General features: G+C 40.1%; 1 protein-coding gene across 1 annotated transcript in view; it reads right to left on the minus strand.

Moving 5' to 3' along the window:
* Window positions 1–1,609: 1,609 nt before the first annotated feature.
* WDR64 (WD repeat domain 64) overlaps window positions 1,610–27,141 on the minus strand; it is a 71,875-nt gene continuing 46,343 nt past the window's right edge. The window contains 20 exon segments of the mRNA XM_037391719.1: window positions 1,610–1,796; window positions 2,552–2,621; window positions 2,624–2,660; window positions 3,067–3,108; window positions 4,124–4,173; window positions 4,828–4,923; window positions 4,959–4,968; window positions 6,285–6,494; window positions 6,900–7,159; window positions 7,699–7,741; window positions 9,124–9,339; window positions 12,280–12,409; window positions 13,296–13,342; window positions 13,344–13,475; window positions 15,809–15,989; window positions 17,317–17,429; window positions 19,380–19,528; window positions 21,695–21,744; window positions 21,746–21,797; window positions 21,800–21,812. Of these exon segments, the coding sequence (XP_037247616.1) occupies window positions 1,610–1,796; window positions 2,552–2,621; window positions 2,624–2,660; window positions 3,067–3,108; window positions 4,124–4,173; window positions 4,828–4,923; window positions 4,959–4,968; window positions 6,285–6,494; window positions 6,900–7,159; window positions 7,699–7,741; window positions 9,124–9,339; window positions 12,280–12,409; window positions 13,296–13,342; window positions 13,344–13,475; window positions 15,809–15,989; window positions 17,317–17,429; window positions 19,380–19,528; window positions 21,695–21,744; window positions 21,746–21,797; window positions 21,800–21,812 (2,088 nt within the window).

Here is a 27,141-nt window from a genome sequence, read left to right on the forward strand (position 1 = left end):
TAATTTTTTCTCTGCATGAAGGACTTTTCAGGTATATGCACGTTTGGGGAACATCTGTTAATAGCACTTATAACTTGATTTGTTAATTAAAGTTCTAAGATCTTATCTTAGGGACTTATATGACGGTTATCCACTAAGTGAACTGTAGTAGCATCATGAAGATGACTGACTTGACCCAAGAGAAGCTGCTGTATCCTGTAAAGAACAGAGCCTAGCATCCATAAGTAACACAGCCTTTTGGAGGATGCTTGGCTAGCTATCCATTACACTATTTGGTACAATAAATCCAGAGGAATCAAGTTACTCTGGAGGTGACAGCACACAGAGTATATAGAATGGTAAGACTATTGTGCAGAGTGTGGCCACCAGTTCTCTGCACAGTTAAGCAGGCTTCTCGTTTGCTTCCAGTCTGTTTAATTAATGTTGTAAATGTATGATAGCCATTCTCTTTTACTGAAATATTTGAAGTCCTCAAAAAGCAGTCACAGTTTGACACAGACACGTAATTTGTGGAAAGTGTCTTTAAGGTCAGCTGGATTACTCATAGTATCTTTGATTTCAGAGTTTTCAAACTAGCTGCTGTTCAAATGGACTACAAGGGTTAGTCCTTGAAACACAGCCAAGCACTTCTCTATATTAATGAGTTACTGTTTCAACTTCAGTGGGACTACTCACATTAGTAAGAACTCTATGGAATAATAAGTGTTAGCAGGATACCAACCTAAATGGGGTAACAGTAGAGCACTTTAGAGATTTCCCATTGTCCCAAAATGCTTTGGTGAAAAGGCAACCTAAGAATGTACATGGTATATGAGATCTTACCACTAAAGCATGCATGACTTTTTAAGCCCCAAAGTAATTTTTCCCAGATTTGGACTGCTTTATTACTAAAAACACCATGTATGTTGCCTCTGAAGATTCCTGCTGCAGTATTTATGTTCATTTGGTCAACCCGCTAACTGATGAACCAGGGAGCTCCAGGACTGAAAATATGACTTAAGGTAGAGGGCCAAGGCTCTCTGGCGTGATTTGTAACTAGCCCACATCACTTGAGAACTCTGTCCAGGAGGAGAGGGGTCCAGTACTGCTATTGAACACACAACAGTTATGCCAGTGACAGAACGTCATGGTCAGAGGTAGGTGAATATATCCATAACATCCCAGCAAATTTAAAAAGACCATTTTTAAAACTGAAAGATTAAATTGGGTTTATTCTTACAGAAGGATTTGGGTTTTGGTTGAAACTATTCACATGAAACTTTTTTCAATATTTTTTTTGGCATCCCAGAAGTATATCAGCTTGTGGAACTGGAAGGGGAATAGGCTGCTAACCTGAACAGTGTACATCACATACAGACCCTAATTAGGCTAAAATCTGAGACAGTTATCTAGTCATCAGATTCAAATCCCGAGTATCACCTAATCCTGTCACCTAGTCATAACAAAGAAGAGATTTATTCATGCTGTGTAAAAACATTTTTTAAAAAGGATTTTTCTAAATAACTCATAGGAAATACTAATATTTTTTCTGACCTTCAGGTGAAAGGTACTTTTAAAATGTTTTTAGAACAGCTCCCCCTGTCATCCATGTATGTACAAGTATGAGATCTTACTTGTCCCTGTCCAGCATGACAGAATATTCAGACTTCTTTTCCATGGGATTCCCTTTCTCTTTAATTATAGTAGGAAAGTTATTAACATCACAAGGTAAAATCAACCAACTGGTATCTGATAATTCAGACTTCCTGGGTTGTCCAAAGTAACGAAGATAGTATCTATTTGTGGCAAGCCAGAGCCTACAGACACAGTAGAAGCAGCGCCAAAGGACAGAAAGGAAAAACTGATACTTATAGAAGGGGTACGAAAGTGGGAGAATATCTGTCTACGTTACCAACTTCTGCAGCACTGTTCCAGAGTTCAGTATGCTAGTTGTCAGACAAAAATCCATGAGATTGAAGTTGAGAGTAAAAAATATTAGAAGGATGTCATAAAAATCAGAAAACAAACAGTTCATCTTTATAATTACAAAACTGAGGAGTAAAAGCACCATTATTCTGAATTGCTCTTAACAGTAAGGTGCTGCCACCAGAGCAGGATTTACACAAAATTTGCTCATTGATTCTCCCAAAAAACCAAAAGAAACCCCTTCAAATGTACTTGTTAGCCAAGAGAGAATTACAGTTGTCTACAAAGCATCTTCAGACTGCAATGGTTTAATTGCATAAGCATTGAGTAGATGCAATGCTTAGGACCCGTGTCAATTTAACAAGTATTGAAAGCTGAGACAGGATTAGAACAGGAGGTCATTTCTTAAATGATGGGGCTGTTACCTATGCATTCAAGATCACCTTGCTGAAAGAAAATGACAGTCTGCAACAGTCTGACTTCCTGAAAAACCTGGAAGTGTTGCATTGAAAAATTAGAACAGAAAATACACCCAATGTTGTGTTTTATTTGCTCTAGCCTATATACAAGTCCAGCAAGAAGAGGGACTTTGGAGGCAGTTCAACTGATTTACCATAGCTGTAAGAAATATTAGTCATCTTTGTACCTGACTGGACCATCAATATGTGCTGTCACTACCACATTTTTCTCCTCTTCATGGAATAAGTCAACCACTTAGTAGCGTGTGCCCTCCAGTATAGCTCCTCCTTTATTTTCTGAGGCAAAAAGCAACACAGCCACGTTTCGGGCAGTTCTGTGTGCCACCATGGTTGTTAGTTTACTGGATTTATCAGCATGGCTTTTAGAAAATTAAAAGAAGTGTGAAAGCAATCCCGCCACAAAACAGCCTGCAAATGGTATGTGGCAGAAACACCACTCAGGGGACATGGATAAATTAATTCTTAATGTAGCCTCTTTGAACACAAGGGAATAATGCTAACAATATTTTACTTCTGTTTGTCTCATTTTTCACAGCATCAAGTTATTATTTCAAGCTGAAGACATGACCTTTATGTGCAGGAAACACTTTTAGTCCCTGTAGAGCTCTGAATCCATTTTTCTCTGTTTGTCTTATCTTGGTACACTGTTCAAGTAAAGAAAATATGTCAGATTTTTCTTTACATTTTTACTGTTTTGTTGATCCTCTAAGAATGAGGCAATGCTCTAGTGCATGATATCATAATATGTCCCTCTGGTTAAGAAAGAAAAAAGCAAAAACATCAATATATTTCATTAATGGTACACATTCACAATTAAACCATTGCAGTCATTGCTACGACATGCTCTTGGTAGGCACTGGGCAGGATGAAGCAAAGATTACAAGTCAGTGAAAGTTACTTTAAGGTGAATGTCAGTATCTCATTGTCAAGCACAGAGTAGAATATAATGGACAATTCATTAATATGCAAAGAAATATATATATACTCTTTGTGGACAATGTGATGTTGCCTGGATAGGTTTGAAATGGAAAAAACAGTTTTTTCTTAAATGACATGAGTGAAAACTAAGAGTCATCCTGTCAAGATGCACGAAGTAGGTATGAGAGCTTCCCGGGGGTTAAACTGGTTTTCAGTCCTGGTAAAACAAAGTTGGATTAATTTCATACATAGTGAAAGCTTAATGTTTTACAACCTTTTAGTGCATTCACGTGACGCTAGAACCGAAGAGCCATTTTCCTTGTGACCCACAACTGCTCAGTTTCCCGCCTAGGCTTCCTCTTTCCTGATGAAGTTGCCTCTTATCTCTCGTTTCCACTACTAGACAGAGGAATCTTTTGTGTAATCCCACCTTCTATAGTGGTCACTGGCTTCTTGGGCTGTACATTTGCAAGCCAGCAAGGAGGCTGACAGAGAAGTTGACCTTTTCGTAACAAGGAAAAATCTGTAACGGGAACACGGAATTGGCAGTAGCACTGCAGATAAAAGAGAAGAGTGAGGAAAACATGAAAAGCAAATACACAGCGGCACAGGCACGAAAGGACAAAGGGAGAGTATCAGATGATTGGTAATAGGGTAGATACTTTTCCACAACTAATTAAAGTCCTGTTCAGTGCATGCTGCCTTCCTGGACCCATTTACTGCTTTGAGTCAGTGGGGAGTGGAAATTCCTCCTCATTTTCAGCATCAACGTCAAGCTACAGCTCAGTTTTGAAGTAAATGGGGGAAACCCCCCAACTTACTCCATCCAGCGTCTGACCGCATAAGAGCAGGCAGGTGGCAGGAAAGAGTTCTAACAGGTATTTTAGAAGCAAAGTGACACAGTAACAGACAGCAATCTCATATGAGAGATGCAGAAGAGGAAAATTGCCAGGCTGATTCTAAAGGTTTGGAGAAGAATTAGACAGCAGATAAACTCTTGGACTTTCTGCCAATTGAAAGTCAGATTTGGTGTGAATTTAAAAGTCTAACAACGAACTGCTTGCAGAGACCACATGTGCTTTCCTCCCTTATATAGCAGCAAACTGCTGAAGCCATTACTGCACACTCCATATCAGGGTCTGAATCATGGTCCAGTGGAAGCTGCAGGGTTTTTTTTTTAGTTTTTTTACATCAGATATGAAATTTTTGCTTGTTCTTAGCAGTAATCTTTGCCCTTGGTATTAATACAGTAATTCAGATGGAAAGTATATGCAAGGCTTGTGAGTGAAGAAAATTGTAATGTCTTTTATGAAAAGAATTCTACTGATAATGCTATTAACACGAAGCTTTAATCTACCATCCTTTCATATTAGAAAATACCTTTTTCAATTATTTAGTTATAGCTTTAATGCAGAAAGTTTGGCAGCATTTGGACCTTCATTTCCATATTTCTGGCACATTTACAGCATGATATTTTGTGGCCCTACAGACTGTCCTGAACAGAATGACTTAACACGTTACTCACTCTTACTGCCTGCCAAAAGCATTTTAGTGGAGATGCCTGTACATAGTGCTGTCAGAGGAACGGAAGGATATTTTGAATATGGCACAAGTCCTTTCACTGTTTCCATAAAATAAACAAACAAATAAATAAACACATATTTCTCTTTATAATAACATAAAAAAAAATAATCGATGCATCAGAAGCTGAGTGCCACTTGATCTATTTGATCTATTCAATATTACTCGGCTCATGTATTCAGAAAGCTGCTAAATGACTGAATGACCAAGGTAGCTGGGGTGTATTCTTCTGGACTGCTCTCTCTCCTGCATCAAAAGAACAAGCTGTTTCACTTTCCAGGCAATTCAGTCTAGCTGTACCTATCCCTGCTTCACCATTTACCTCTCATTTGCTGTGGAATATCACCAGTATGCATCTCATTTGCTACTGAGATGTTGTTTCTTGCTGCAAATGGGCCCATGAAGTCTCCTTCACCAACTTCTATTTTTCAAGTAAGCACCAGTAGACTCTGCCTTACTGCCTCTTTAGGTCTGGGAGGAAGTAAGGGAGAGTGATGAGGAGATTCTTGACTGTGTCATCCATGTAATGCATGCCAATCATGCCCACGTTGACATCACCGTCAGCTGAATTTGGAGGTCCTTACAGGAATCTAAGCACACTAATACATCAACTGTAAAGACAACAAAACCCAGCAAAGCCCACACCTACTGCGCCTGGGGACATTCACCATCGTGTTCTATTTTTGCATAAAACATCAAAGCTGCATCACCACCTTTCTGAAAAATTCTCCCTATGACTTGCTTCTGCTGGGATTCCTGTTAAAGCCTTACATGGCTGATGTGTTGTGGGCACTGCCTGCCACAAGGACCAACATTACCCAGCCATATCACAGTACTCCCCCTTCTTGCTGTATTTACTCTGTATCTCTTGGTTAGAGTAAAGTTTTCTGGAATAGAGCCTTACAGATCTGAGGTGATAGGACAACTAAGTCATCAGCATTCTGTTGCATGCCTGGCTTTACAAGCTGATTACAGCTGTAGACACTGTGTGTTAGGATATTATTCTCTCCTGATTTGTTACCCTACTAGTGCTAGCTGGCTTGTGCAATGTTCCAGACATATTCTTCCTCTTCTGAGAGTAGGACACTTGCTTATCATCATCCTTTCTTAGAAGGTAAATGTTGTGTGTGAAAAATTAAGTTCTAGACTTTAACGTAAATTTATAGTGAATTTTCGTTATCATTTTTTCAAATCATGATTCTTCCATTTTTCCACTTGTCATTACTCCCTGCTACAGTTATTAAAGCAGAACTAATTTACATCCATGGAAGAACCTATTAACCCAAAAATGCAATAAAATATCTGCTGCTGCAATTGCTAGTTAAAAAGCATGTTTCTGAAGACTAGTAGAATTATCTTCTTAATGGTCCTACCCCATCCCAAAGACATTCAAATAGCTACCCAAATATTCCCTAGGCAGATACAACCATGTTCATGAGCAGAAGCCAGTACTGGTGAGTGTCCTGCTACAGCTTTGGATAACTGTACATTCACCTTCAAGTACTGGATGTTCTTAGACCTAGTTGTGCCTTCTGCTTTGGAACACAAATGATCATACGTTTTCTCAACAATTTTTAGTATTGCTTTTGAATGCACAGAAATCGCATAACACTAGGAAAAAAATTAAATTTGAAAATAAACTCCTTCATTGAGATGGCATTACTCTGAAAACATTACAGATATGGATAAGAGACAGCTGAAAAGAAATCAGAACAATCTTCATGATCTTATCTAAACCAGCCTGAACTATTGCTCCATGGTGTGGGGGAACGTTGTTTAGAGCAGAGCAACAGATTTTACCGAAACAGCAAGCACCAGTGAGAGTGGAGGAGTGCAAGGCAATGGTCACCAGGGTGGCTGAGAGGCAGTTCTGCAGTCTCTGCAGGAGGCTTCTGGAGATTACTATAAATTCAGCAATAAGGTGAGGTTTAGTAATTGAATGACACTTAATAATTCTGGGATCAGAGATTTGTATACTTACTTCAAAACTTTTGTTAAACACAAGGTGGTGGTCACAGAGAACCTTTGTTTGAATTCCTGCTGTGGCTTCCCCAGAGTCGGAGATGCTGGGGGGTCCCATGAAGGTCCTCGGTGAAATAGGCATTCAGTGGATGCAGGATCTAACATGGGTGTCTGTTTCATTGGGCAGCTACAAGGCTTAGGGATATTCTGGTTTTGGGGCATTTTTTCTTTGCCAAAGAAATTCAGCTTAAATCCACGTTTCAGATAATCAAATTTCTTGTTATTGAAAAAGTCTGCTTTCCAGCAGAGGATGTCTAAAGGGTTCAAAAGACTCTAGAGAATTGGCTTCTTGCAAATTCACTGACTCCATTTGCACAGCTTTAACTCTTAAGCACTTGGCGCTCTCTTGTTCTGTTGTTTTTGTACTATAGGGAAGATTTTTCCTTCTAAAATTTCACCTGCGTTTGAAGATTATGCCTGTGAGGCCATTCACTCATACTTATCTCAAGTTGGCTCTTGCTATACCATTTTAATAATCCATTGTTCAAATATTTAGGGAAAGTGTGTAAAGTTGTCATTCCCGCATCCTTCAAGGTTTTCATTTTTTCAGTGTCGTGTCTATTTAGGAAAACCAGCAATGAAGCCCTTGCATATCCTGCATCCTGGCCTGGCTTTTGGGATATAACTGCAGATCAGGAGGGTGCAGATGTTTAGGTGTGTTATCCACATACCAATGGTATCCCAATTATTCAAAAGACAGTTTGCAAGACAAACTGACAAACTCAGTTTCTATAGTAATCTGGGCAGAACTCGTGGATCAACAAGAAAGAGAATGAAAAACATCCTTCCATACCTTTTTTTATCTGAGTATTAATTTCCTCACTTTCTAAATCTTCCTAAAAGCAAGGAATAAAATGTAACAGAATTAGAAAACTGAACTTGGGTCTAAGTACAGAACAGTTCTCTAGTTGAAATTATTTTAAGAACTTAATTGGTTTTAGTTGAAGGATTTAAATATTGCCCCAATTTCCATTCAGTTTTGGAAGCACTGAGTGAAAACAAGAAATATTTCATCTGGAGAGAATCAAAATCACAGATGAACAAATCACAAATGAAATTAATTGGAATTTAGGAGCATGCTAAAGGCAAATTTGGCTGAATGGCACTGATTTATTAGAAGAAGCAAAGTGATCACTTACAGCCACGTGAATGTAACCTAGATCTCAGTTTAACTCAGAACTGAGTCTTGTGACTGCCTTGATCAAAGACGGACAAAACGCATAAATAGCAACAGCAGTTACTCCCATCTGCATCTTCAGCATGAGAATTGTCACAGTCCTTCATATGTGCCTTGCTATATAGGCTTGTGAGGATCCTCGAGGCTGACAGCAATCAGTATACTGGACTCAAAAATTGCCAAGTCAATTAAGGCAGGAAAAACTATGCAGCCACGAGTGTCTGAGGTATCTTAGAAGAGGACAAGCCACTTCAATCTATCCTATCTATTGATTTGTACAAGGTGTGATGTGTTGGGCTTCTAGGGATCTTTTTGAGCTGCAGATGCCTATCCATTTTGTTATTCTGACAACTGCATAGCACAAGGTATTATATAATTTATTTTGTGGATGACAGGCCTGTGTCTACTTGGGAATCTATGGAAGTGCCATGCTCTGCTGAAACAACATGACGGAAAGAATTTGAGAGGTAGCAGGATTTTCCTCTTTTTGCCTACTTGCGATTTGTTACTCTGCAAATACAGCATGTTCCTCTGGCATAAAAGGGGAAAAAGTGTCATAAAAATCATAATGCTATCCTTAGTAAAAATACACAGAGACACTAGCATCTTGATGGTAAATTAAAAAAAAAAAAATATTATCATTGTCATTTGAGAGATGTATCTAAGCAAGTGTGGCTGCAAGGTAGATGTGGTTCCACTTTTCTTCAAGTACTTCATGATTTATCTATTTTACCTTCCCTTTTGAGTTCTTCTATACCCCATTTCAAAGTCAGAATTGCTAGTCATAAGCACCCGACGAACACTTCGATAGTCAGCTATTCCATGTATCCAGAGCCAGCTGACTGACAGAATGTATTCTTAATTCCCCGCCTCATTCAGCTTAGGTGAACGAAGTTCATTTCTCTGTAACTCTTGCTATTTAATTTTGTGCATGGCTTTACGAAGGGATTTTAGTAAGCTACGGGATTTTAAAACCGAAACCAAAAGGAAAACAGAAATTTGTTTTGAATGCTACTGAATCCATGAAGCCACTGTACCCACCTTATGTAGGTTCAAAGAACTGCCCTCGTGCTCTGGGATGGCACTGCCATCGCTCCTTGCAGTAGTAGAGGGCAGGGAACTAATTTTCCTGTGTGAAAGAAATTGTTGGAGATCACTGACATTCTTGAAGATACTGTTTGCTATCTGGAAATCAACATCATCCAGTGTAATAAAGCATAATAAAATAGTGCCTGTAGTGGTCAGACTTTTAGACTTCTAGTGTTTTAGAAATTTATCCAAGTAACTAGGAGGTATTTGCATATTACACAGCCAACCTCTCCTGTTAGGAGTTTTGAGCAAATTAAATCCATAGTCAATCAAAATTAACACTGGTGTTCACCCTCAGGAAATGAAGGGGAAGATTTCAGTACACGCCAGTGGCTTATTCCATTTCACTTTACACAGCATTTTGCTCTGCAAGTAGTTTTCAGTTAATTATAGAAACTCATTTTCAATCTGTTAAGAAAATTCTCAGAAATGGGATTCTGTGGAAGAAACTCAGGAAAATTATTTGGATGTGGTCTTCAATGTTTGTGTTTCTGAGTCAAGGAGAGTTCTGACTGTGCTCGTGAGAGGGTCTTGCCACATAACTTACACCAAGGTCACAGCTGCTCTGTTTTGGGTAAGAGTATCTGAATAACTGGGATAACGTAGAACCCATATAGAAAGTATGCAGCTGGAGTAACCCACTTAAATTTGGACAGGTGGCCATGACTTCATAATTTTTCAGTGTTTGATTTGAAAAACTTGTTAGCGTTCTTGGACACTGTGTGTGTATATATGATCACAGTCAAATTCATTCAGGTGCCTTACCAGTACATCCAAAACTTTCTAACATTATATGATTCGAAGTCATTGTAGGATCCTCCTGCTTGAGCATAATCAGAACTTTTCTTGATTTATTAAAAATTCTATTTTTTAATTGGAACCACCACATTTTTAATTTATCTAGGATTTCTTAAACTAATCATTAAACTATAACATCAAAAAGTAAATTTATGTTCAATTAAATGGCACTGCTACGTGTAGGAGTGCGGTAAATGCATAAGCTACTTGAAGGTTTTAAAGCAACGTAAGACCATTAACCATTCTTACGATTCAGGAGAGCAAAAAACCTGCCTAATTGCTTAAGACTTTAAATCCGCGTAAGTATTTAAGCCATACTGAGTCCTTTTGGCTGCCATTGCCTTTGCATATCCATTGGAAGAGAGGCACTTCTTAACTTATGCTACATGTAACTTCTGTAACTTATGTTACAGGTGCAATGACTTTCTCTCAAAATGAGCAATTTGTCCAGAATTCTGTTCTCCACCCAACACTACCAACCTATGCCAGCTTCTAGTTTGCTTTAAGATGACTTGAGGCTGCACACTTCAGTGAGCTTGCCTCTCTTTCTTTGCTGAGAGTATTAATAGCTTGAGGATTGGATCAGGTTTGAAACAAAAAAAATGCATGCTGCCACAGTTATCTCACAGAGATAAGAATCAAAGAAGAGAAGGTACAGTACACAGGAAAACTGATACCTGACAAAAGGTGAATTCTTCAACAAAATTGCGACTTATGAGGTCATTCAGAGGATAAAAGGTTAACTCAGTGGAGTGGTAAAAAAAGAGCATATATGGATTGATAAGCATTACAAAAGTTTAAGGATGGGAAAGCCAATTAACTGTTTGAACTTGACTTGATGAAATACAAAGAACATCTCAATTATATCAGGTATCTTGGACAAAGATTACATCAGTTTACTACAACAGAATTCCAAATCACTGTGCCTGTCATGAGGGAAGATAAAATGCACAGTTACCTCAAAGACAAAGCACCATGTACAAGGAATAACACGGCATTGACTCCAGGTGCTTGAAGAACCAAAGCCTGGCTGTCTTCATTAATTTGACACCTGAAAAGAAAGATGTTTGTACAGGATGTGTCAGATGGGTTGCGTATTATTCCCCCCCAAAATTGCAGACTTTATTTGTGATCTAAAAATTTAAACATTTCATTTCCCAGAATGCATGTCACCTGAAAGTTTTAGACACAGTTTTTCAGAATCAGTTAATCAGTTCTAGTGGATAAATGCCAGTGAGGAGTAGGTACAGAACGTGCCTGTACCAGGAAATACAGAAGCCTCATGGAATGATGAACATTTCATTCAGCCAAGTATTTTCTTAAGAATTAGCATTTAAGAGAAAAGTAAAGTAACTTCTGTTGAAGTTACCTAGCTAAGTTAATGTTAGAAAAGTGCCTTGCTTCTGGCATTCAAACCAGTCGTGTGAACCCTGGTTCTTACAAACCTTAAGTGTCTACTTACAAAGCACTGACTTTCCTGTCCTCCATGCCTCCACGTGAATTACCTCCCTCATATATGGGGAGACAAAAGCAAAGGAGTCGTCACAGCCAGAACTGCATTTCAGTTTTGATTATTTCCCTTGGTACAGAAAAACTCAGCTCACTTTCTCACAAACATGCCAATTTTACACATGAAGGATGCTGTGAGACTATGGGGTAGGACACTTCAGAGGCATGTGTTCCATCACCAACACAGAAATACTGCCGTGCTGCTCCACTCGGTCTAACCAGACATGTCATTGTTCAGTTCCCTGGTGTAGCAGCCTAATCCGCATGAGAATATCTGGAACCGTCCTATGCTCACTTCTTGTTTCTTTCTGTGAAAGATTTTTACTCCCAAACCTCCAACATCACTTGAGATTTCTCCTTGCTGAATGTGGCTTGTAGTCTTGTGGGTACAGCCACTGATACCGACACTCATCTGCCGTTATCATCTGAAGTAGCGTTATTTCCAGGTGTCCTCCCAAACATGAAACATCCAAAATAAGGATGTGCCTACAGCTCAGTAGCAGCCTCTAGTCAGTGACAGGGTGACTTACATAGTGAGAGTGGCAGTGCTGAGTTATGCTAACACATTATTCTTAATTGCATCATCCCTTCCCCAAATGATCGCTTCTACCTGCAATGTCAGGACGAGGCAGCAAAGCCATCTGAAATGGGAGGGAGTGGGGGGCACATAAACTGCTACTTTAAATCCTGTTTGTCCATCCATCACCCTTTATAGCCAGGTATCTCAGGATTTCTGCTGTGCCATTTGAAAAGTTTGTATGAATACTGGAGATCAAAACGCCCCCATGAAAGCAATATTTATAGGCATCTCACAGAGGCGGATGCAAAATCCCACAAAATTATTGCACCATTTGCACTTCCTGTAGCTATCAAACTGCATCCTTCTACTTTTAAAACATCAAAATGCTTCATCCTCACAGATGGTACAAAAATCTACAAAAAAACATTAAAAAAAAAAAAAAAGAGTAGGAACACTGTGGACACTACAGTGTGAAATATTTGAACTGTTGATTTAACAAAATGCCTAAATTAACAGTGTCTACAACAACTGATACTGTTGTATTTGCTCTTCACGGAAGCACCAGAAGGAAGCAGGGAGTGATGGATAGTACCGGGAGACTCCCTGCTGCCCGGGACAGGGCCCTCCACCTGCCATCCTGACCTGCTCCCTACAGCACAGTTGCAATTAGAGCATGTAAAAACAGCTGCAAGAACTGAAGATTAATCAGGAGCAGGTATCAGTGGAGATGCTGGAATCAGGTTAAAGGAATAAGTTGCTGAACAGAGAGAGAATGGCCTTCCAGAAGCATCACCCAGATCTGTTACAGATCTAGGTAAATTATACGAAACACCACCCAGGTCTCATGGAATATTCAAGTTAAATTGGTCAACACTGAAAGAGAAATTTAACATTGTATTTTACCAAAGCAGTTAGAAGAGAAAATGGAATCACTGTAACAGCCAGCTTGATGTCTGTGTGCCACCACCACGGAAGGTCACTCCAGCTGTAGCGGCGAATGACATTTCATTTCCAGGCTTTATACAAGAACATCAACTTACTGTTTTGTGCAGGAATGTGAAGTGTGTGTTCACAGCAGCTGCTTAATCATGGCAACAACCGTGAAACAGAATAATAAGTAGATACAGCCCTTAGAAACTATCACTTTCTGGCATGACTTATCTTAGACCTTCAATGTACAGAAAAGTTTGGAATACTTAATTGGTTCCTATCCTGTGGCTAAAAGATGAAATCATTGAGGGCGCAGTAAACATTTTACTTTCTAATCTTCTGCAAAAGATGTGGAATTTTGAAGTGCTTCTCTGTGTCACTCTCCAGAGAACTGGTGTCAGACAGCAGCTGAATATTCAGAAAAAAAATCATGTGTTTATAAGGTGTCAGGCTTCAGTGACAGAGACACAACTGGATTCCTTCATGGAAACGACAGTGCCTCAGGAAGCACCCATGTGACATATAGATAGGTCTGGACTGGGTTACTCTGTTAAAATAATTGACTTAATGAAAGAGGAAAGGATTTCTCTATTAATAAGGAAATTATCTGCAAGTGTGTGTGTCAAAAGCTTGTTTTCTGTGCCAAACCACAAAAACTGTTGCAGGTATCACCTAGCATATGCCTACCCTGCAAACTGAAGAGCCAGCCAGAGATCCTGCAGCTCACTTTAAATTACCTACCGTGATATTAGAAGCTGTCCAGCTGAGGAGTTCAGAGTGAGCTCTTGGCTTCATTCCCTCTAACTACCCCCTTAAAGTAAGTTGTCTCTTTAGTTATAGCTGCTTGTTTTATTAACGTTGCTCGCCCCCAGTTCATACCTAACATACCAGCAAAACTGGTGCCTGTTCCAACTGCGTGAGAAGAAGCCGCCACAGTTCAGCCGTGGCCTTGAGTCATTGATTCCTCCCCTAGAACTGATTCCATGTGCCTAGAGGCTACCAGGAGTTACCTTCATTGTTTTCCCGACTGAAAGAAATTCACTTCAGTATTTAGTTTCTGCTTTAACTTTGGTATTTCTGTCCATTTTGGGAAGTGTTACTGAAATCAGCTCCTGAGGTTTTCTACTGTTTTCATAGATGTCTTGAACTCCAGAATGAAGCAATGATTAAGATTTTAGTAAATCTTACGATGTTAAGTGTATCAAACAAGAAATACCTCGGAGGAAGGACTAAAAATTGAGAGATCTGTAGTAGATTCCTGCAAAGGATGAACCGGTTTTGGGGTGCTACTCAAGTTCACCTTGCTAGCTACTATATCCAGAGCCTCTTAAAAAAGCTAAAAATAATAATAACAACAACTACCTGCATTTCTCACCATCACTGAAACATCTGTATAAAAAAGTAGTTCTGCAACTACATGAAACAGTATTGATATACTTAGTTTCAGAGAGACTTGGAGGAGATTCAACTCCTCACCAACCTGTTTGGCAAGGGATATATTTACACTGAGTGAATGATCTAACAATTTCAGTAATAACATGGGGGGCAATTGGTGTGACTAGCATTTCAGAAAAATCTAAATATCAAAAGCAAACCCTGTATAAAAAAGCTTTTTATGAGCAGGATGCTCAAAGGTAATAAATTATTTACCAAGATGAGAGCTTGTGTGTTTTTTTCTCTTAGAGGTATCATCTGTCTAGTTAAACTTAATACTTCCCCCCACAACCTTTGTCCCTTGCACATAGTGAATTTAAAGTTTCAGAAGGAGAATTTTGTCCCAAGTAGAACATTCCAATTTGAGGAAGAAAATGCTTCAGAAACACAGTTTGTCTGAGAAATGAAACCATAATTATTGTGAATTCCAAATGCATCCTGTTAATTTTAGCTGAAGGGAACAGAGAGTAGACTCTAAAAATCAAGCCGTGCAAATAAATCTGATTTATTACTGTCTTGTTTCTTTGTATCAGTTCTTAAGCAGCCACGGTCTTAATTAGTATTTTTTGGGGAAAAAAAATAAAATCCTTCAGCCAAAAAATTCTCCCATACTGAAGGGTTTTTGCAGGACAATACCATAGTCACCTACCCTCCACAGAAGGAAAATATACCAAGAGGGATATTAGGCTGCAGTCAAAAACCTTCAGAATAACAGACTTGTGTAAGTCTGAGGCCTCTGAGGTTTGTGAAACTGAATTCTGAACCATGGGAGCCTCCTGCTAGTGAATGTTCCGTGCATCCTCTATGGCATGCGAGTGACGGGACACCCGGGTCAGCAATTCCCGAGCGAGGGCTCAGCTGCTGGGCTGGGGCAGTGATTGCAGCGAAGGACAGTGTCCGGAACCTGGGAAGGTGATGCTGTGCCTGCCACTGCCCGAGGAGCGTGCTACGGCTGCAAAGCAGTGGTGAAGGAGCAGAAGGTACAGCTGCCTCAGGAGAACACGGCCCTAGACCCGCGTGCTGTTACCAAGCAGGGCTCTAACCAGTGCGCAGGCACTAAATACATCAACAGGATTTGTAGGAATAGTTCTAACCAGTCTCAGCTGCTGGTGAACTAGAAACTCTTTAAACAGGGTAAACACTCCCTATAACAACAATATTTTAAAGCTTTTACTTTAAAGGATCTGTAACTACTGGAACATCACAAACAGAAAAGCAAATGCAAGGAAAGAAATGATCAGAATGCTGAAAACCAGCAATGGACTAATGAACATACTGGCACATAGATGGAAAGGCAGAAAGCTGATTTGATGACATGCAGAAAGTGGATTGCTCCTTGACAGTTTCTCGTTTATCTACTAATTAATGAAAAAGTCCTATTTTGCCACAAAAAATTAGGAGCTACCAAATGAAATCAGAAAAAAAAATAAAGTATATTTGAAAAACCTGAATGATTTTCATCTTCCCACTCTGCTCCAAAACCAGAAGTGCATGTCGGCTCTCATTAGCCTTCAGGGAAACTGTCTTCAGCAGATGACACTCATTTTTGCTGTGCTGGGCCAAAGGCAAGGCTTTAAAGTCCTGCTCACTTTCAAACTTCCAGATTTTCACTGTTCCTACACACAAATGAGAAAGATAAACAAAAGGGAATGAACTTTCAGCAGTAACCTGTGCTTCAGAGTCAGAAACTTGAACTGGATCAAATAGGGAATGGAGAAAAAAGAAAATCCAGTTGAAGGTTCAGAGCTAGGTCACTGGTCTTTCAAAAGCTGTAACAGCACCCTTAGGGGCACAGAACTTAGCAGAAAACATCTTCACCATTAGCCCCACCATTTTTCCATCTTTTTTCCATGTCTATTTTATGCTGCAGCCCAGGACAATAGACCACTACCCATCTTCTGTTTCTGGACTCTTTAAACAGGGTAAACACCGTCAATAACAACAACAATATTTTAAATCTTTTACTTTAAAGGAGTCGGAGAGCAAGATGAGTGGGAGCTGTCAGACAGGAGACTTCAGGTGCTGAGCTACAGCAAGGGGCAGAGGGACCTGGTGGCTGGACTTGTCCACGCAACTAGTGGAGGGAAGGAGCTACAGCATTATCTGAAGTGAAGCAGTTATTACATATGACTTCAATTTGTAGGACTTGATTCACCTGTCATCCTCTTAAGATCTATAAAGGGTGTGGTCTCTGCTCCCACGTACAAACAAGAAACATTAGCCAGTATGCTGCGTGGAAAGGGCCATCTCCTTTTTACGTGAGGTAGCTTTCACATATTTTATATATTTTAACACTTCAGAGGTGTACACTCTTGAACATCTGAATGTGAGAAGAATTATTCCGTTACGTTAACAAATTACAAAAATATTAAAATTTGTTGCAGAATTCAGTGTAGCACTTGTGTATTGAAGAGGTCTTGTCACATTACCTAAAACTGATGCACCGAAAATAACACGTGAAAAAATCAGGAAACATGCATATATATATATATATATATATATATACACACACACACACATAGTGTGCACAGCCTGTCGACACTATAAAATTCAGCTTAGATACTTAGATACAAAACTGAAAACCTACCATTCTCCATCTGCAGCTATTTAGTTACAGATCTAGGTCCTAAATCCTATAAGGAAATGCCTTTTCAGACCAAAAGCTTTGAAGATAGTCTTCCAGAGAGCAATACCTAGCAAATTACCAGAGCCCAAGCAGGCAAAATTCACCTTTCTATGAACACCTATCAAATAAAACCCAGCTGAGATACGTCCCCCCTTTCCTTCAGACTGACAGCTGTGCATACTTCCCCCCCCTGTGGAAGAAAGCCAAAATTCATTCTTCTGTCACTGAGACAGTCAAGGCAAAGAGTTCTGTCTGCTCATGTAATATGTCATCTTAAATAAATATAATAAAAATGAGGCAATTATTTAACTGCTTTACCATCACGTGCCCCAGTAGAAGACAAACCCCATTTATTTCAGTGGCTGCACAGGTCACTCCAGTCTTCAGCCCATTGACATCTTCAATCTGATATATTGGATATCCCGTTTCTAGGTCCCGGACCTGAAAAAAATAAGATGACAATTATTCATACTACATCCCCTAAAACTCATCACACAATGTGTTCCAGTGTAATCGGAGAAACACTGATATCTCCAAAAGCAAATTTTCACATCCCGTGAAATAGGTTCTCTGTTAAAATAGCACTCTACCATGTTCTTTTAATGAAATCCTAGTGTAATTTCCCTGAGAATGTCCCTCTCCCCAGAGAAGCCGTTCTGGCAAGGGGAGGCTCTATTTAGTATGCTATGAGAAAGACCCTTGTTAAGTTGGAGAGACTGTTGTTAAATATAATGAGTTTCTACAGTGAAAAAAGCAAAGAAATCCAACTAGACAAAATGGTTTGAGCTATAATTTCTATGCTGAATATCAAAATGCGGCTTTTCACAGAAATTTAGTCCAAAATCACAGGAACAACCTTATCCAATCATTACCTAATCCTTTTGGGAATTTAAGCAATGCCTTATAATGATGTACCAGCACAAAGTTTGGTCTCTGTGATGGGGCAGCTGAGATTCAGCTGGATTTACGAAGTATCCACTCCTGTCACGTGCACTGTCTGGATCTGACTTTCTGCAGCACCAAGCGCCCAAAACTATCTTGAAACCGTAATGGTGTTGTAGCCACTGTGATCTAAGGAAGGCAGGGTGAGTATTACACCTTTTACAGTGAGAAATGACACCTTTACCGAGTGTATAAAATGAATAAACCTTTACACAAACCACCCTTTCTCCGCCGGAACGGCACGCATCACCATCTGGCCCGGTAAGAGGTGCTGTCTCTCCCTACAGATCTTGCCATTCAACCCCATCAACGGCTGATGAAAACTGCAGGTCCTCAGTGCCTCTGATGATCATTGTCACACTGTTAATTACACCAGTAATTCATTTTATTCATCTGTGGGTTTTCTGACACTCGCATGGCAGCTACTTTTTAGTGGTTCAAATGCAAATGGAAAAGTTAATAGGCAGGTTTAATCTTTTCATTAATGTTTCAACATGAACAGAGCTGCGATAAAGTGACAGAAAAGTGATCTCCATCACTTCATTTTTCTTGTTAATTGGCTATTACATGCAACCCTACTCCCTCACGGTATGACCTGAAATCCTTAAGACTCAGAACAACATGTTCTGGGAAATTACTGGGAAGAGGAAAGGATCTGCAGGAGGTCAGCTAATTGGCTCCAGAACTGCTAGCCAAAGAGAAGCAGATTAGACAAAAGAATAAGAAGCGAAACAGGAGGATAAAAAGTCAGGGTTTATGGTTTAGGCACGCTGTATGTGCCAATGAAACTTCTCAGTGTTAGTGAAGGAATCTTTTTTATCTAAAAGCAGCATCTTTTACACAGTTCTGTTTTTACAAAGTGACTTTTTCTGTGTTTTATACCAATCCATGGAATGTCTAAAGTACACATTTATATTCTAATAAGTTGACCGGGACTCCAGCACTTCCTAAACTTTAAAGAGAAGCTTATCAGGTATGCCTTCTGAATTGAAAAATAATATATAATAGTGCTTGCACAAATGATTGATTGGATGCAGAGCCTGACATCATGGCAGTTAACGCGTTTCCTAGTAGATAGCCAATGGACTTTCACTACTATTGCTATACTTGCAAGAATCCATTGCAGGAACAGCTGAAGTGTACCTGTTCGGCCAAAGGAAATAAAATTACAGCTAAATGCAGTACCTCCAAAGCCTGGCTCGATCTGCCTGGTGCTCGCAGTGCAATTATGTCAGTGCAGATCAGGCAAGTAGTTACCTAAGAGAAGTAATCCTCCTGAACCCAAATAGTTAATTCATCATGGTTATCGCTTCCCTGGAGAATATGAGCACAGATATAGCCACAAAAGCAACACTTTGAATAATAAACACTAATCACTTATCTACTTACCCAGTAACTTATTTGTAATAAAAAAAGGAAACTTTTCTTATGGTAGCAACTTAGAGTCACCTTCAGTATTGAACCAGAGCGGAGAGTGAGAATCTGGTGAAAATCCCTGTTGTAAGCCAGAACATTGACGCTTTGCTCACGTGTCTATGGCACTTGTCTCATGTCTTGTATCACATGACTTGGGGAATAAATACCAATAACAGCTGAACCTGCACAGGGTGAGAGGAGTGAGAATATATACATTTTGTGTATAGTACCGGTTAATTTCCCTGGATATAAGAAGATTTTATGTAAACCATAGGGTTCATTTGAGTTCTTCTGAAGAAGATAAGCAATACTGTCTGGTTTTGGAGAATATCTGTTCCCTAAGCCAGAAAACATTCATACATGCTCCTCATAAGGCATTAGTTAAACAACAGCTAAGTATTTACCTGCCTTAAACAACCACCTGCCCACCTTTTCGGGCTTGGTACCCTGACTCCAAATCCAAATCCCCCAGTCCCAGAGTGGGTTAGCATGGACTGGAATGAACCCAAACAAATAAAACTCTAATTGTCATATATATCACTGAAATAAAATCTCCTATCTGCTTTCTTAGAGAGAAAGCAATTCCAGTTGCAGGCAATGATGATGTCTTTCCAGTACTTTCCTTCATACAGCACTGCAGGTTTGGATGGTGTTTTCCAGGCACCTTCCAGGGCTCTCGGATCGGAAGGGTTGCAAAGATGGAAAGGGAGATGGGGGCGACAAGGCAAAAGAGAGGACAGGGTTTGCACAACGCCGGCTCACCAGCCAGACTACACACGCGGCCTCCTACTGCGGCTCCAATATTACTACAGCTCTACCAGCAGAGGAGCGGCAGCCAGCAGTGAGTCTGCAGCTAAGGATGAAATTGCCTAACACTTGGCGTAAGTCCAGGCACAGAGGCCAGCAGCAGCTTGGAAAAAGGCACGGAAGGAAAGCTACGGCAATATTCAAATGAAGCATGAAGGTGAGCCGTGATTTATAGGATGTTAGTGAACTAATAACTGAAAATCTCCTCTGTAAAGCCGGGTACATAGCAATGAGAATGAATTTGCCTACATATAGCCACAGTCTGTTGCCCTTTTCAGGGGCAAGAAGACACTCACTTAGCCTTTTAATGGAATCATTAACAGGGTCCAGGACCAGATTTTTACAGATATTTAGGCGCTGCTCCAATCATTGTTTATAAGGGCAAAGTTACCTCATTTTGTCAAGGATTTATCCGTGTAAAATCCCTATATTACTAAGCCTTAAAAATCTCACTGACTTAAATTTGAACTGAAGATTGTATCTGTATCCTTTAGTGATTAAAAATCTTTAAAAACTAGACTGGTTAATATTCTTGGCATTTTTTAAGTAAGACCTAGAAGCTGAAGTTTCTTAAGCTTTGCAGCGCTTACCAAATGCCTAAATACATATAATGATTTGTGGACTCCAGTCCAGTGTATATATTTAGGCTTCTAGCATAAGTTTGTTGGCACAAAGATTCGGCAGAAACTACCAGGTCACTGAAAACAAAATGTTTCACATTCATCTTCTCAAATGTGACAAGCTTTGTTTCTTGTTCCTAATCCAAGGACAGAAAAAGCTGTCTCCAAAGACCTTATTTGCCTGGTATTTCTCAGGCCTCTGTAGCCCCAGAACAGGTTCAAAGCTCATTTTTTTCAGTCACTATGTCTCTGGGGCAGACAAACCCTGCCGATTTCCAGTCTCTGCCTTAGATACAGAAGGTTAATGTCCTCAGTGACACCTGCAAAGCTCTTGTCCCTCAGAGGTTCCAGGGTCCCAGCTGCCAGTCAGGAAAAGGAGCCTAGAAACCTCGGGATGAGTTCCCACCATATTTTGTTCCTGATCAATTGGGCAGCGTGTCTGTTGTCACCACAGTTTGTGGGGCTCTCTGCAGCTACTGAGTTAAATAAGGGGTTTGAATACACTCGCGAGGGCTCCACAGAGGCTATGCTTCGCTGCTTTGCCCCCCAAATGGGAGGAGGGTGCTAGAGGAATAGTTAGGGGAAGATCAGCAGCTTAGTAGCTTTCAAGAAATGACAAGGCTACAGAACAATATCTGTAGTTTAATTTTTCTAAGGAAAGCTCCACTTGCCTTCAGAGAAGCCTTTCCCATTTCCCCTGGTTCCTGCTGTTAACTCCCATGCAGCATACATTGAAATTAGCACCATATATAAGAAGACCCGTTTTAAAATGGTCTTAATGTGCAAATACCCTTACCTTCCAGTATTCTGTACATCTCATATACATTATTCCTGTACTCAACTTCAGCCATATGTAATCATAAAGGAAATCGCATTCTAGGAGATGGGGCATGCTGTCAGACACCAACTGCAATAACATGCCAGTGATAAGTGTGCCACGAGCACTGTCAAATACCACGGCAAAGGTCTCCAGGACTCCCTTGATTGTCACGGAATACCTGCAGCAGTGAAAGGGGCTGTATATCCACACTCTAAAAATCTAGAAGGAGAGAGAGGGGAGAAAATCTAGTACTGTGGTGTTGTGATTGGATTTTCAACTACTTTTTGTTTCTCTGACAGTAATATTATAGCCTCCAAGGACAATCACGTTGTTATACATTGTACACCCCAAAATAAGCAAGACAAATATCAAAGGTATCTTTATCCCCATTTTACTAAGAAGAAAAAGCACAAGAAGGTCTGAGTTTTGTAAGCTTGACCTGACAAGTCTACAGCGGAACAAGATCTACTGGGAACTGGTTCTACTCCGTAATGAAAAGATGACTCCATTGTGTCATACTTTTCAGTCACATAATAGTCTAAAAGTTTGCATTTGAACTAGACTATCAAATGGTGTGCAACAGGACAAAGATAAATTCCAGAGGGTTCTGGATAAAGGAATTCCTGAAATCTTTGACTGACAGCAGATGTTGGAGCAAATCAGGATCAGGACACTGCAGAAAATCACTTTTATGCATATATGGTTCTTGTACTCTCCAAAAGCAAATCTTGCTGACCACAGCTGAGGTACTATCTTGTAAGGAGCACTAGATATATTAGATATATTTGCTCTTACTTTCAGTTTCAATGGAAAATACAGCACGTGCTTTAAACTCTAGAATTACTCATCAATAAATATATGTTAGCAACACTTACGTGTCCTGCCTGATCAAAAGCTGTGTTGAACTTACTGCTATCCGATGCAAACTGCTCTTAATCCTGCAAGAAATCATGACTTAATTTCTCAGGTCCCATGGCTTTTAGTGCAGTGTATTTTTCTGGAAGATAATCTTACTGTGCTCTCAAAAGTTATTCTCTCATTGCATCTGCCTGCAATTTTTATTCAGCTGCCAAAACCGTGGTGAATTTTATATAGGCAATTGTGCAAGTTATTTGTATCCATTCAGCTGTGTTATTAAAAGGTGGGGCTGGATTTTTAATTAGGCTTTTTGACACAAAGATGCTTGTCAGTACAATGCTGCCATCAGTACCAGGAGTGTTGTGGGCATTGACAAAAACCATTGAATCTTTGGATGAAATGCTCCATATAATGTAAGTCCATAAAACATGTCAGGACAACCCTGTGAAATATTCAGCTGGATTGGATAACCGAGCTGTGTCTCAGACAAATTTCACATGAATAATTCTGCTTCTTGTGCTCGTCCCTGGAGGTCTTCCTCTCCCAGTTTTTTTTCTTAATTTGTCACTCAGCTGAGATCTCAGTGGCTTTTCTTAGGTGATCCTGACGCAGGATCACAGCCTTGTCCAGGAAGCATGAGGCAGCCAGCCCGCCCTGACTGGGGATGGGCTGCTGTTTCTCTGAAAGAGCGATAATTTTGGGAGATCTGAAGAGGGGAGGTGGCGGGGGAAATCCTCGGGAAATCCACTGCCATTTCTCTGATTCATCCCAGGATCTCTTGTGCGATGACAAACGTTACGGTAAAGGCAGGTCCAAGTCCAGAGAGGTCTGCAGCTGACAGACTCGGGGCAGATTCTTCCATTATATTCCTGAAGACCTACTTAATTTGCCCACAGGTAAAAGCGGCTGTGTTGGTACATTCACTTGCCCGTTGTGGAAAGACCATCCAGTAAGCCTCTTGAAACCGGCATGAGCATCTGTTCATAACTGATGACCATTGCGACAGAAAAAAGCATGTAGAATTGGAAGAGCAAGACTGGAAGTTTCTGAAATCTCTGAAAAAAAATTACCTGGTTTTCATTTCTGACCGATACATTAGATAGCAGCACCTTAGAAAAACTTAAAAGAGATTAGCCAGAACAAAGACTGTAGAGCTCTCTCGGACACTGTCATAGGATTTAATAACATTTTTAACGGCATGAGCTACTTATAAGGCCATTAACAAGTTATGCCTCAGGAAATTACTTTACAGCCAGTCTTATATCAGAAATGCTAGAAACTACTGTCTGATGCGTAACTCAAATTCAGCACAGTCAGGGTGCTACTGACCTAGAAATGCTGGTGACTGGTAGAATAGAGATGGATTATATTATTGTTAAAGACACTTGATTTGCTTTTAGCACATCTTGCCTAACGCCAAGCTAGAAATCTGACGGGAAGAACTCTGAGGAAAGAACAGGAACAATCTGTCAGCCTCATAAAAAAACCAGCTACAATCAAATTCACTGCTGAAAACTCGGAAAATTCAGTTCCATAATGTTACTCACCTTTAATAAAAAAAAATATCTTTGAAAACCTAGAACATCCCTGAGAAATAACTGTCTCTGCAAGTCTGGGATTAGATAATTTTACATCTGCAGAGTGCCACTTGTGTCTTGTCCACTTGATCATGTAAAACTCAAACTTTTTCTTTTTTTAAAATATAACTATTTCAGGGCAAAAAAATTATTTCACACCTATAAACAGAGAAAGCAAGTTGTTTCCCAAATGACACACAGCAAATCATAGTCTGAAACATAACGAACTGGTTTTGACTATTTCAACTTTCCTCATCATAGCCTGTTCCCTTCATTATAAAATGTATGTGTTTTTCCATTGAATAGAGCGTGTGCCCATCAGAATTCATAGGCAGTATGTCATGTCCTTAAAAATGCTTTTGATAACGAGCAAGACTTCACTTGTGCATATGTTCATGTTATGACAAGTTGATTGCAATTGCCAGGAATTATTTCCTCCAAAGACACACAGTGTACAATTGAGAATGAACGTTTGTGACTCTGGATGTTATAAAATGTGGAAGTCTCTCTCTTTTTTCCACTTAAAAGAAGATCTCAGCTTAGAAAAAACATTGTTGTCCAAAAAAAGCCTCCAACAAATAGAAGATTGTTTACTGTCTGCAGAATAAAAATAAGGGAGACATTAATGGGTGGAAATTATTCAGGGAGATACACAGGTTTTGAGATTATTGAAATTTCCTTCATGAACCTGATTTTAAAGGAAGTTACAGGGGATCCAGCAAAATTCTGAAAAGGACGGGAAGAAACAGATGCATCAACCAGTGTTTAAACAGACCACCTCTGGCACCAAAGAGAAGTTAATATGACTGTTTCAGAATTTTAAGTAGAAGAAAATGTCTCCTGAATACTTATCTTCAGGAAAATTCAAAAGGAAAAGGCTCTAAAGAGCTTCTTCTCTGAGCCAGTGCGGAGTCAGAGGAACCGTTCTGTCATGTTCCTGTGATAGCCTTCTGATTACGTTTCAGGAGTTTACTCAGACATGCAATTTCTAAAGCATACAAAGAAAGAAATAGGCAGTGAGAAGGCTTGAAAAAGGAAATCCGGTTGGATAGAAGAAATGATGAAAGCTTCATCCAGCTGACAGTAGACCAGCAAAAATAGAAAGAATTGGTGATGAAAGGTGAGAAAGTTAGGGCGATGTTGCAGCTCAGCTCTGGCACAGGCACAATTAGCGTGTACAGACAGCTGTAAGAGCTGCAGGTTAATCAGGGATAGGTACCTATGGAGATACTCTGGTCAGGTGAAAAAAGTAAGTCAGTGAACAGAGGTATAATGATGCTTTCATAAACAACACCCAGATCTGTTATAAAGTTAGTGAAATTGTACAAAACAAAACTGAAACCGGACAATTCTAATTATCTCATGGGCTATTCAAGTGAAATTGGTCAACAACTGAAACATAAATCTGACATTTTTTCAAAACAATAAGGAGATGGGTTTACAGCACAAGTGAATATAAGTAAGAGCCTCTTGCACTACTTCTTGCTGCTTGTTTAGCTATTAACGCCAGTACCACATTAAAGAAAATGCAGGTGCTTAAAGCGACAGCAAAACCCCGGAGATGTCACAGCATTCATAGCTCCCTTCCCTTCCTCCTGGCCTTCTTCCTTGCCCAGCCTGTGGGCAGGGATGGGGACACGACATAAACCACTGTTCCGCCTGAGTAACCCCCCCACAAGACATCACCAGCGTGGCCGCGAGATAGGATGTCACCGCTGTTCATCTGCATCAGCACACATGGCTGTGCGTGAATTCATGCGCGAGGAGCGGCAACAGAAGGCGTGCTCATTTGCAGATCAGGGGGAGTTGCCTGGGGAATGTTTTGTTCACAGTAACTTTATTGTTCTACTTATTTATTGAAGAACTTCCCACAGCAGCCTGGCAAATGGCAGGAAACCCTAAAGCCCTCTGAAAGCGTTCTTTATGGCAAAATGCTTCTAGACCGCGTATTCCGAGCTCACGGAACACAGACTATACACAAGCAAAAACAATGTATTATGGAGGAGGCTGAGTGCGGAGAGAAGGAGCTTCAAGTGCTTTTGGAAACAAATTCTTTCCTTCCGGGTATTTCCACCTTGCAGAAGATGAGCTATACTTACAGCAACATTGTATCTACCACACCGGCTTACATTATTCTTGAAGGACTTGTTGATTCAGTTTGGGTGCTAGCAGACTTGGCCTTAGCCCACAGATATGCCTTTTTAAAGAGTTAGCAGGGCAGGGATTCTTGCCTGTGCTCCCACATGGTGGCCAGCCTCCTCCACATAGCTGGGAAGAGGGACAGAGGGGCACTGGAGGAATGCACGCTGCCTCTCTTCCCTACCTCGGCTGCAACAGCTTCAGCAAACTACCCTGTTATCCCCTCCGGGACCTCAACCTGCATCAGTTCCCTCTGTTCCGGGGTGCTCTTCCTTGTGTCTTTTATTTTTCAACCCAATGGCAAAACCACATAGTTACAGATGGGATTTCCACAGACAGTAAGCAAAACTGGGAACCAAATCCCTCAGAATTCAGTGGGAGTTCTTGCTAAAGCCTTCTGAGATCCCTTAAAAAATTTAAATGTGCATATTTGCATACTTAAACACTTCTCTCAAGCACCTTCAAGCCCTAAAACTCAGAACACAAAAAAAAGCCTGAACTATATTTGCCATCTGGTCTAAACCCAATGTTTAATGAACATGTAAAACCAGCAACACCCTTCTGTTGTATTTTTCTTAATTCACACACAGAGACAGACAAAGAGCAAAAGATTCACCTTACCAACTAAAATGGGAGCAGCAGAGGGAGACAGAACAAAGATGGGAAATAGGGCAAGACAAAACTGATAAATAAATCTTTTACATGCTCTCAGTGCAGTAAAGTTCAGATTTGGGAACAGTTCTCTCCTGCTAGGTTGTTATGAGGAGGCCACTGTGGAAACATGTTTTGACTTTGGATGAAGCGAATCCTCTTCTGCCCCTTTCTGTCTGTAATTAACTGGGATAGAAAAGGACTAAAGAAGTCTAGGATTTGCTGATACCTTCCTGCCCCCGGCAAAGGATAATTCCATTAAATTATCCCTAGTTGAGAATAAGAAAGTGACCTTAAAACACTGCTCTAAAGAAAATATCTGA

The sequence above is a fragment of the Falco rusticolus genome, chromosome 6, assembly GCF_015220075.1.
Source record: "Falco rusticolus isolate bFalRus1 chromosome 6, bFalRus1.pri, whole genome shotgun sequence".
Classification (NCBI taxonomy): Eukaryota; Metazoa; Chordata; class Aves; order Falconiformes; family Falconidae; genus Falco; species Falco rusticolus.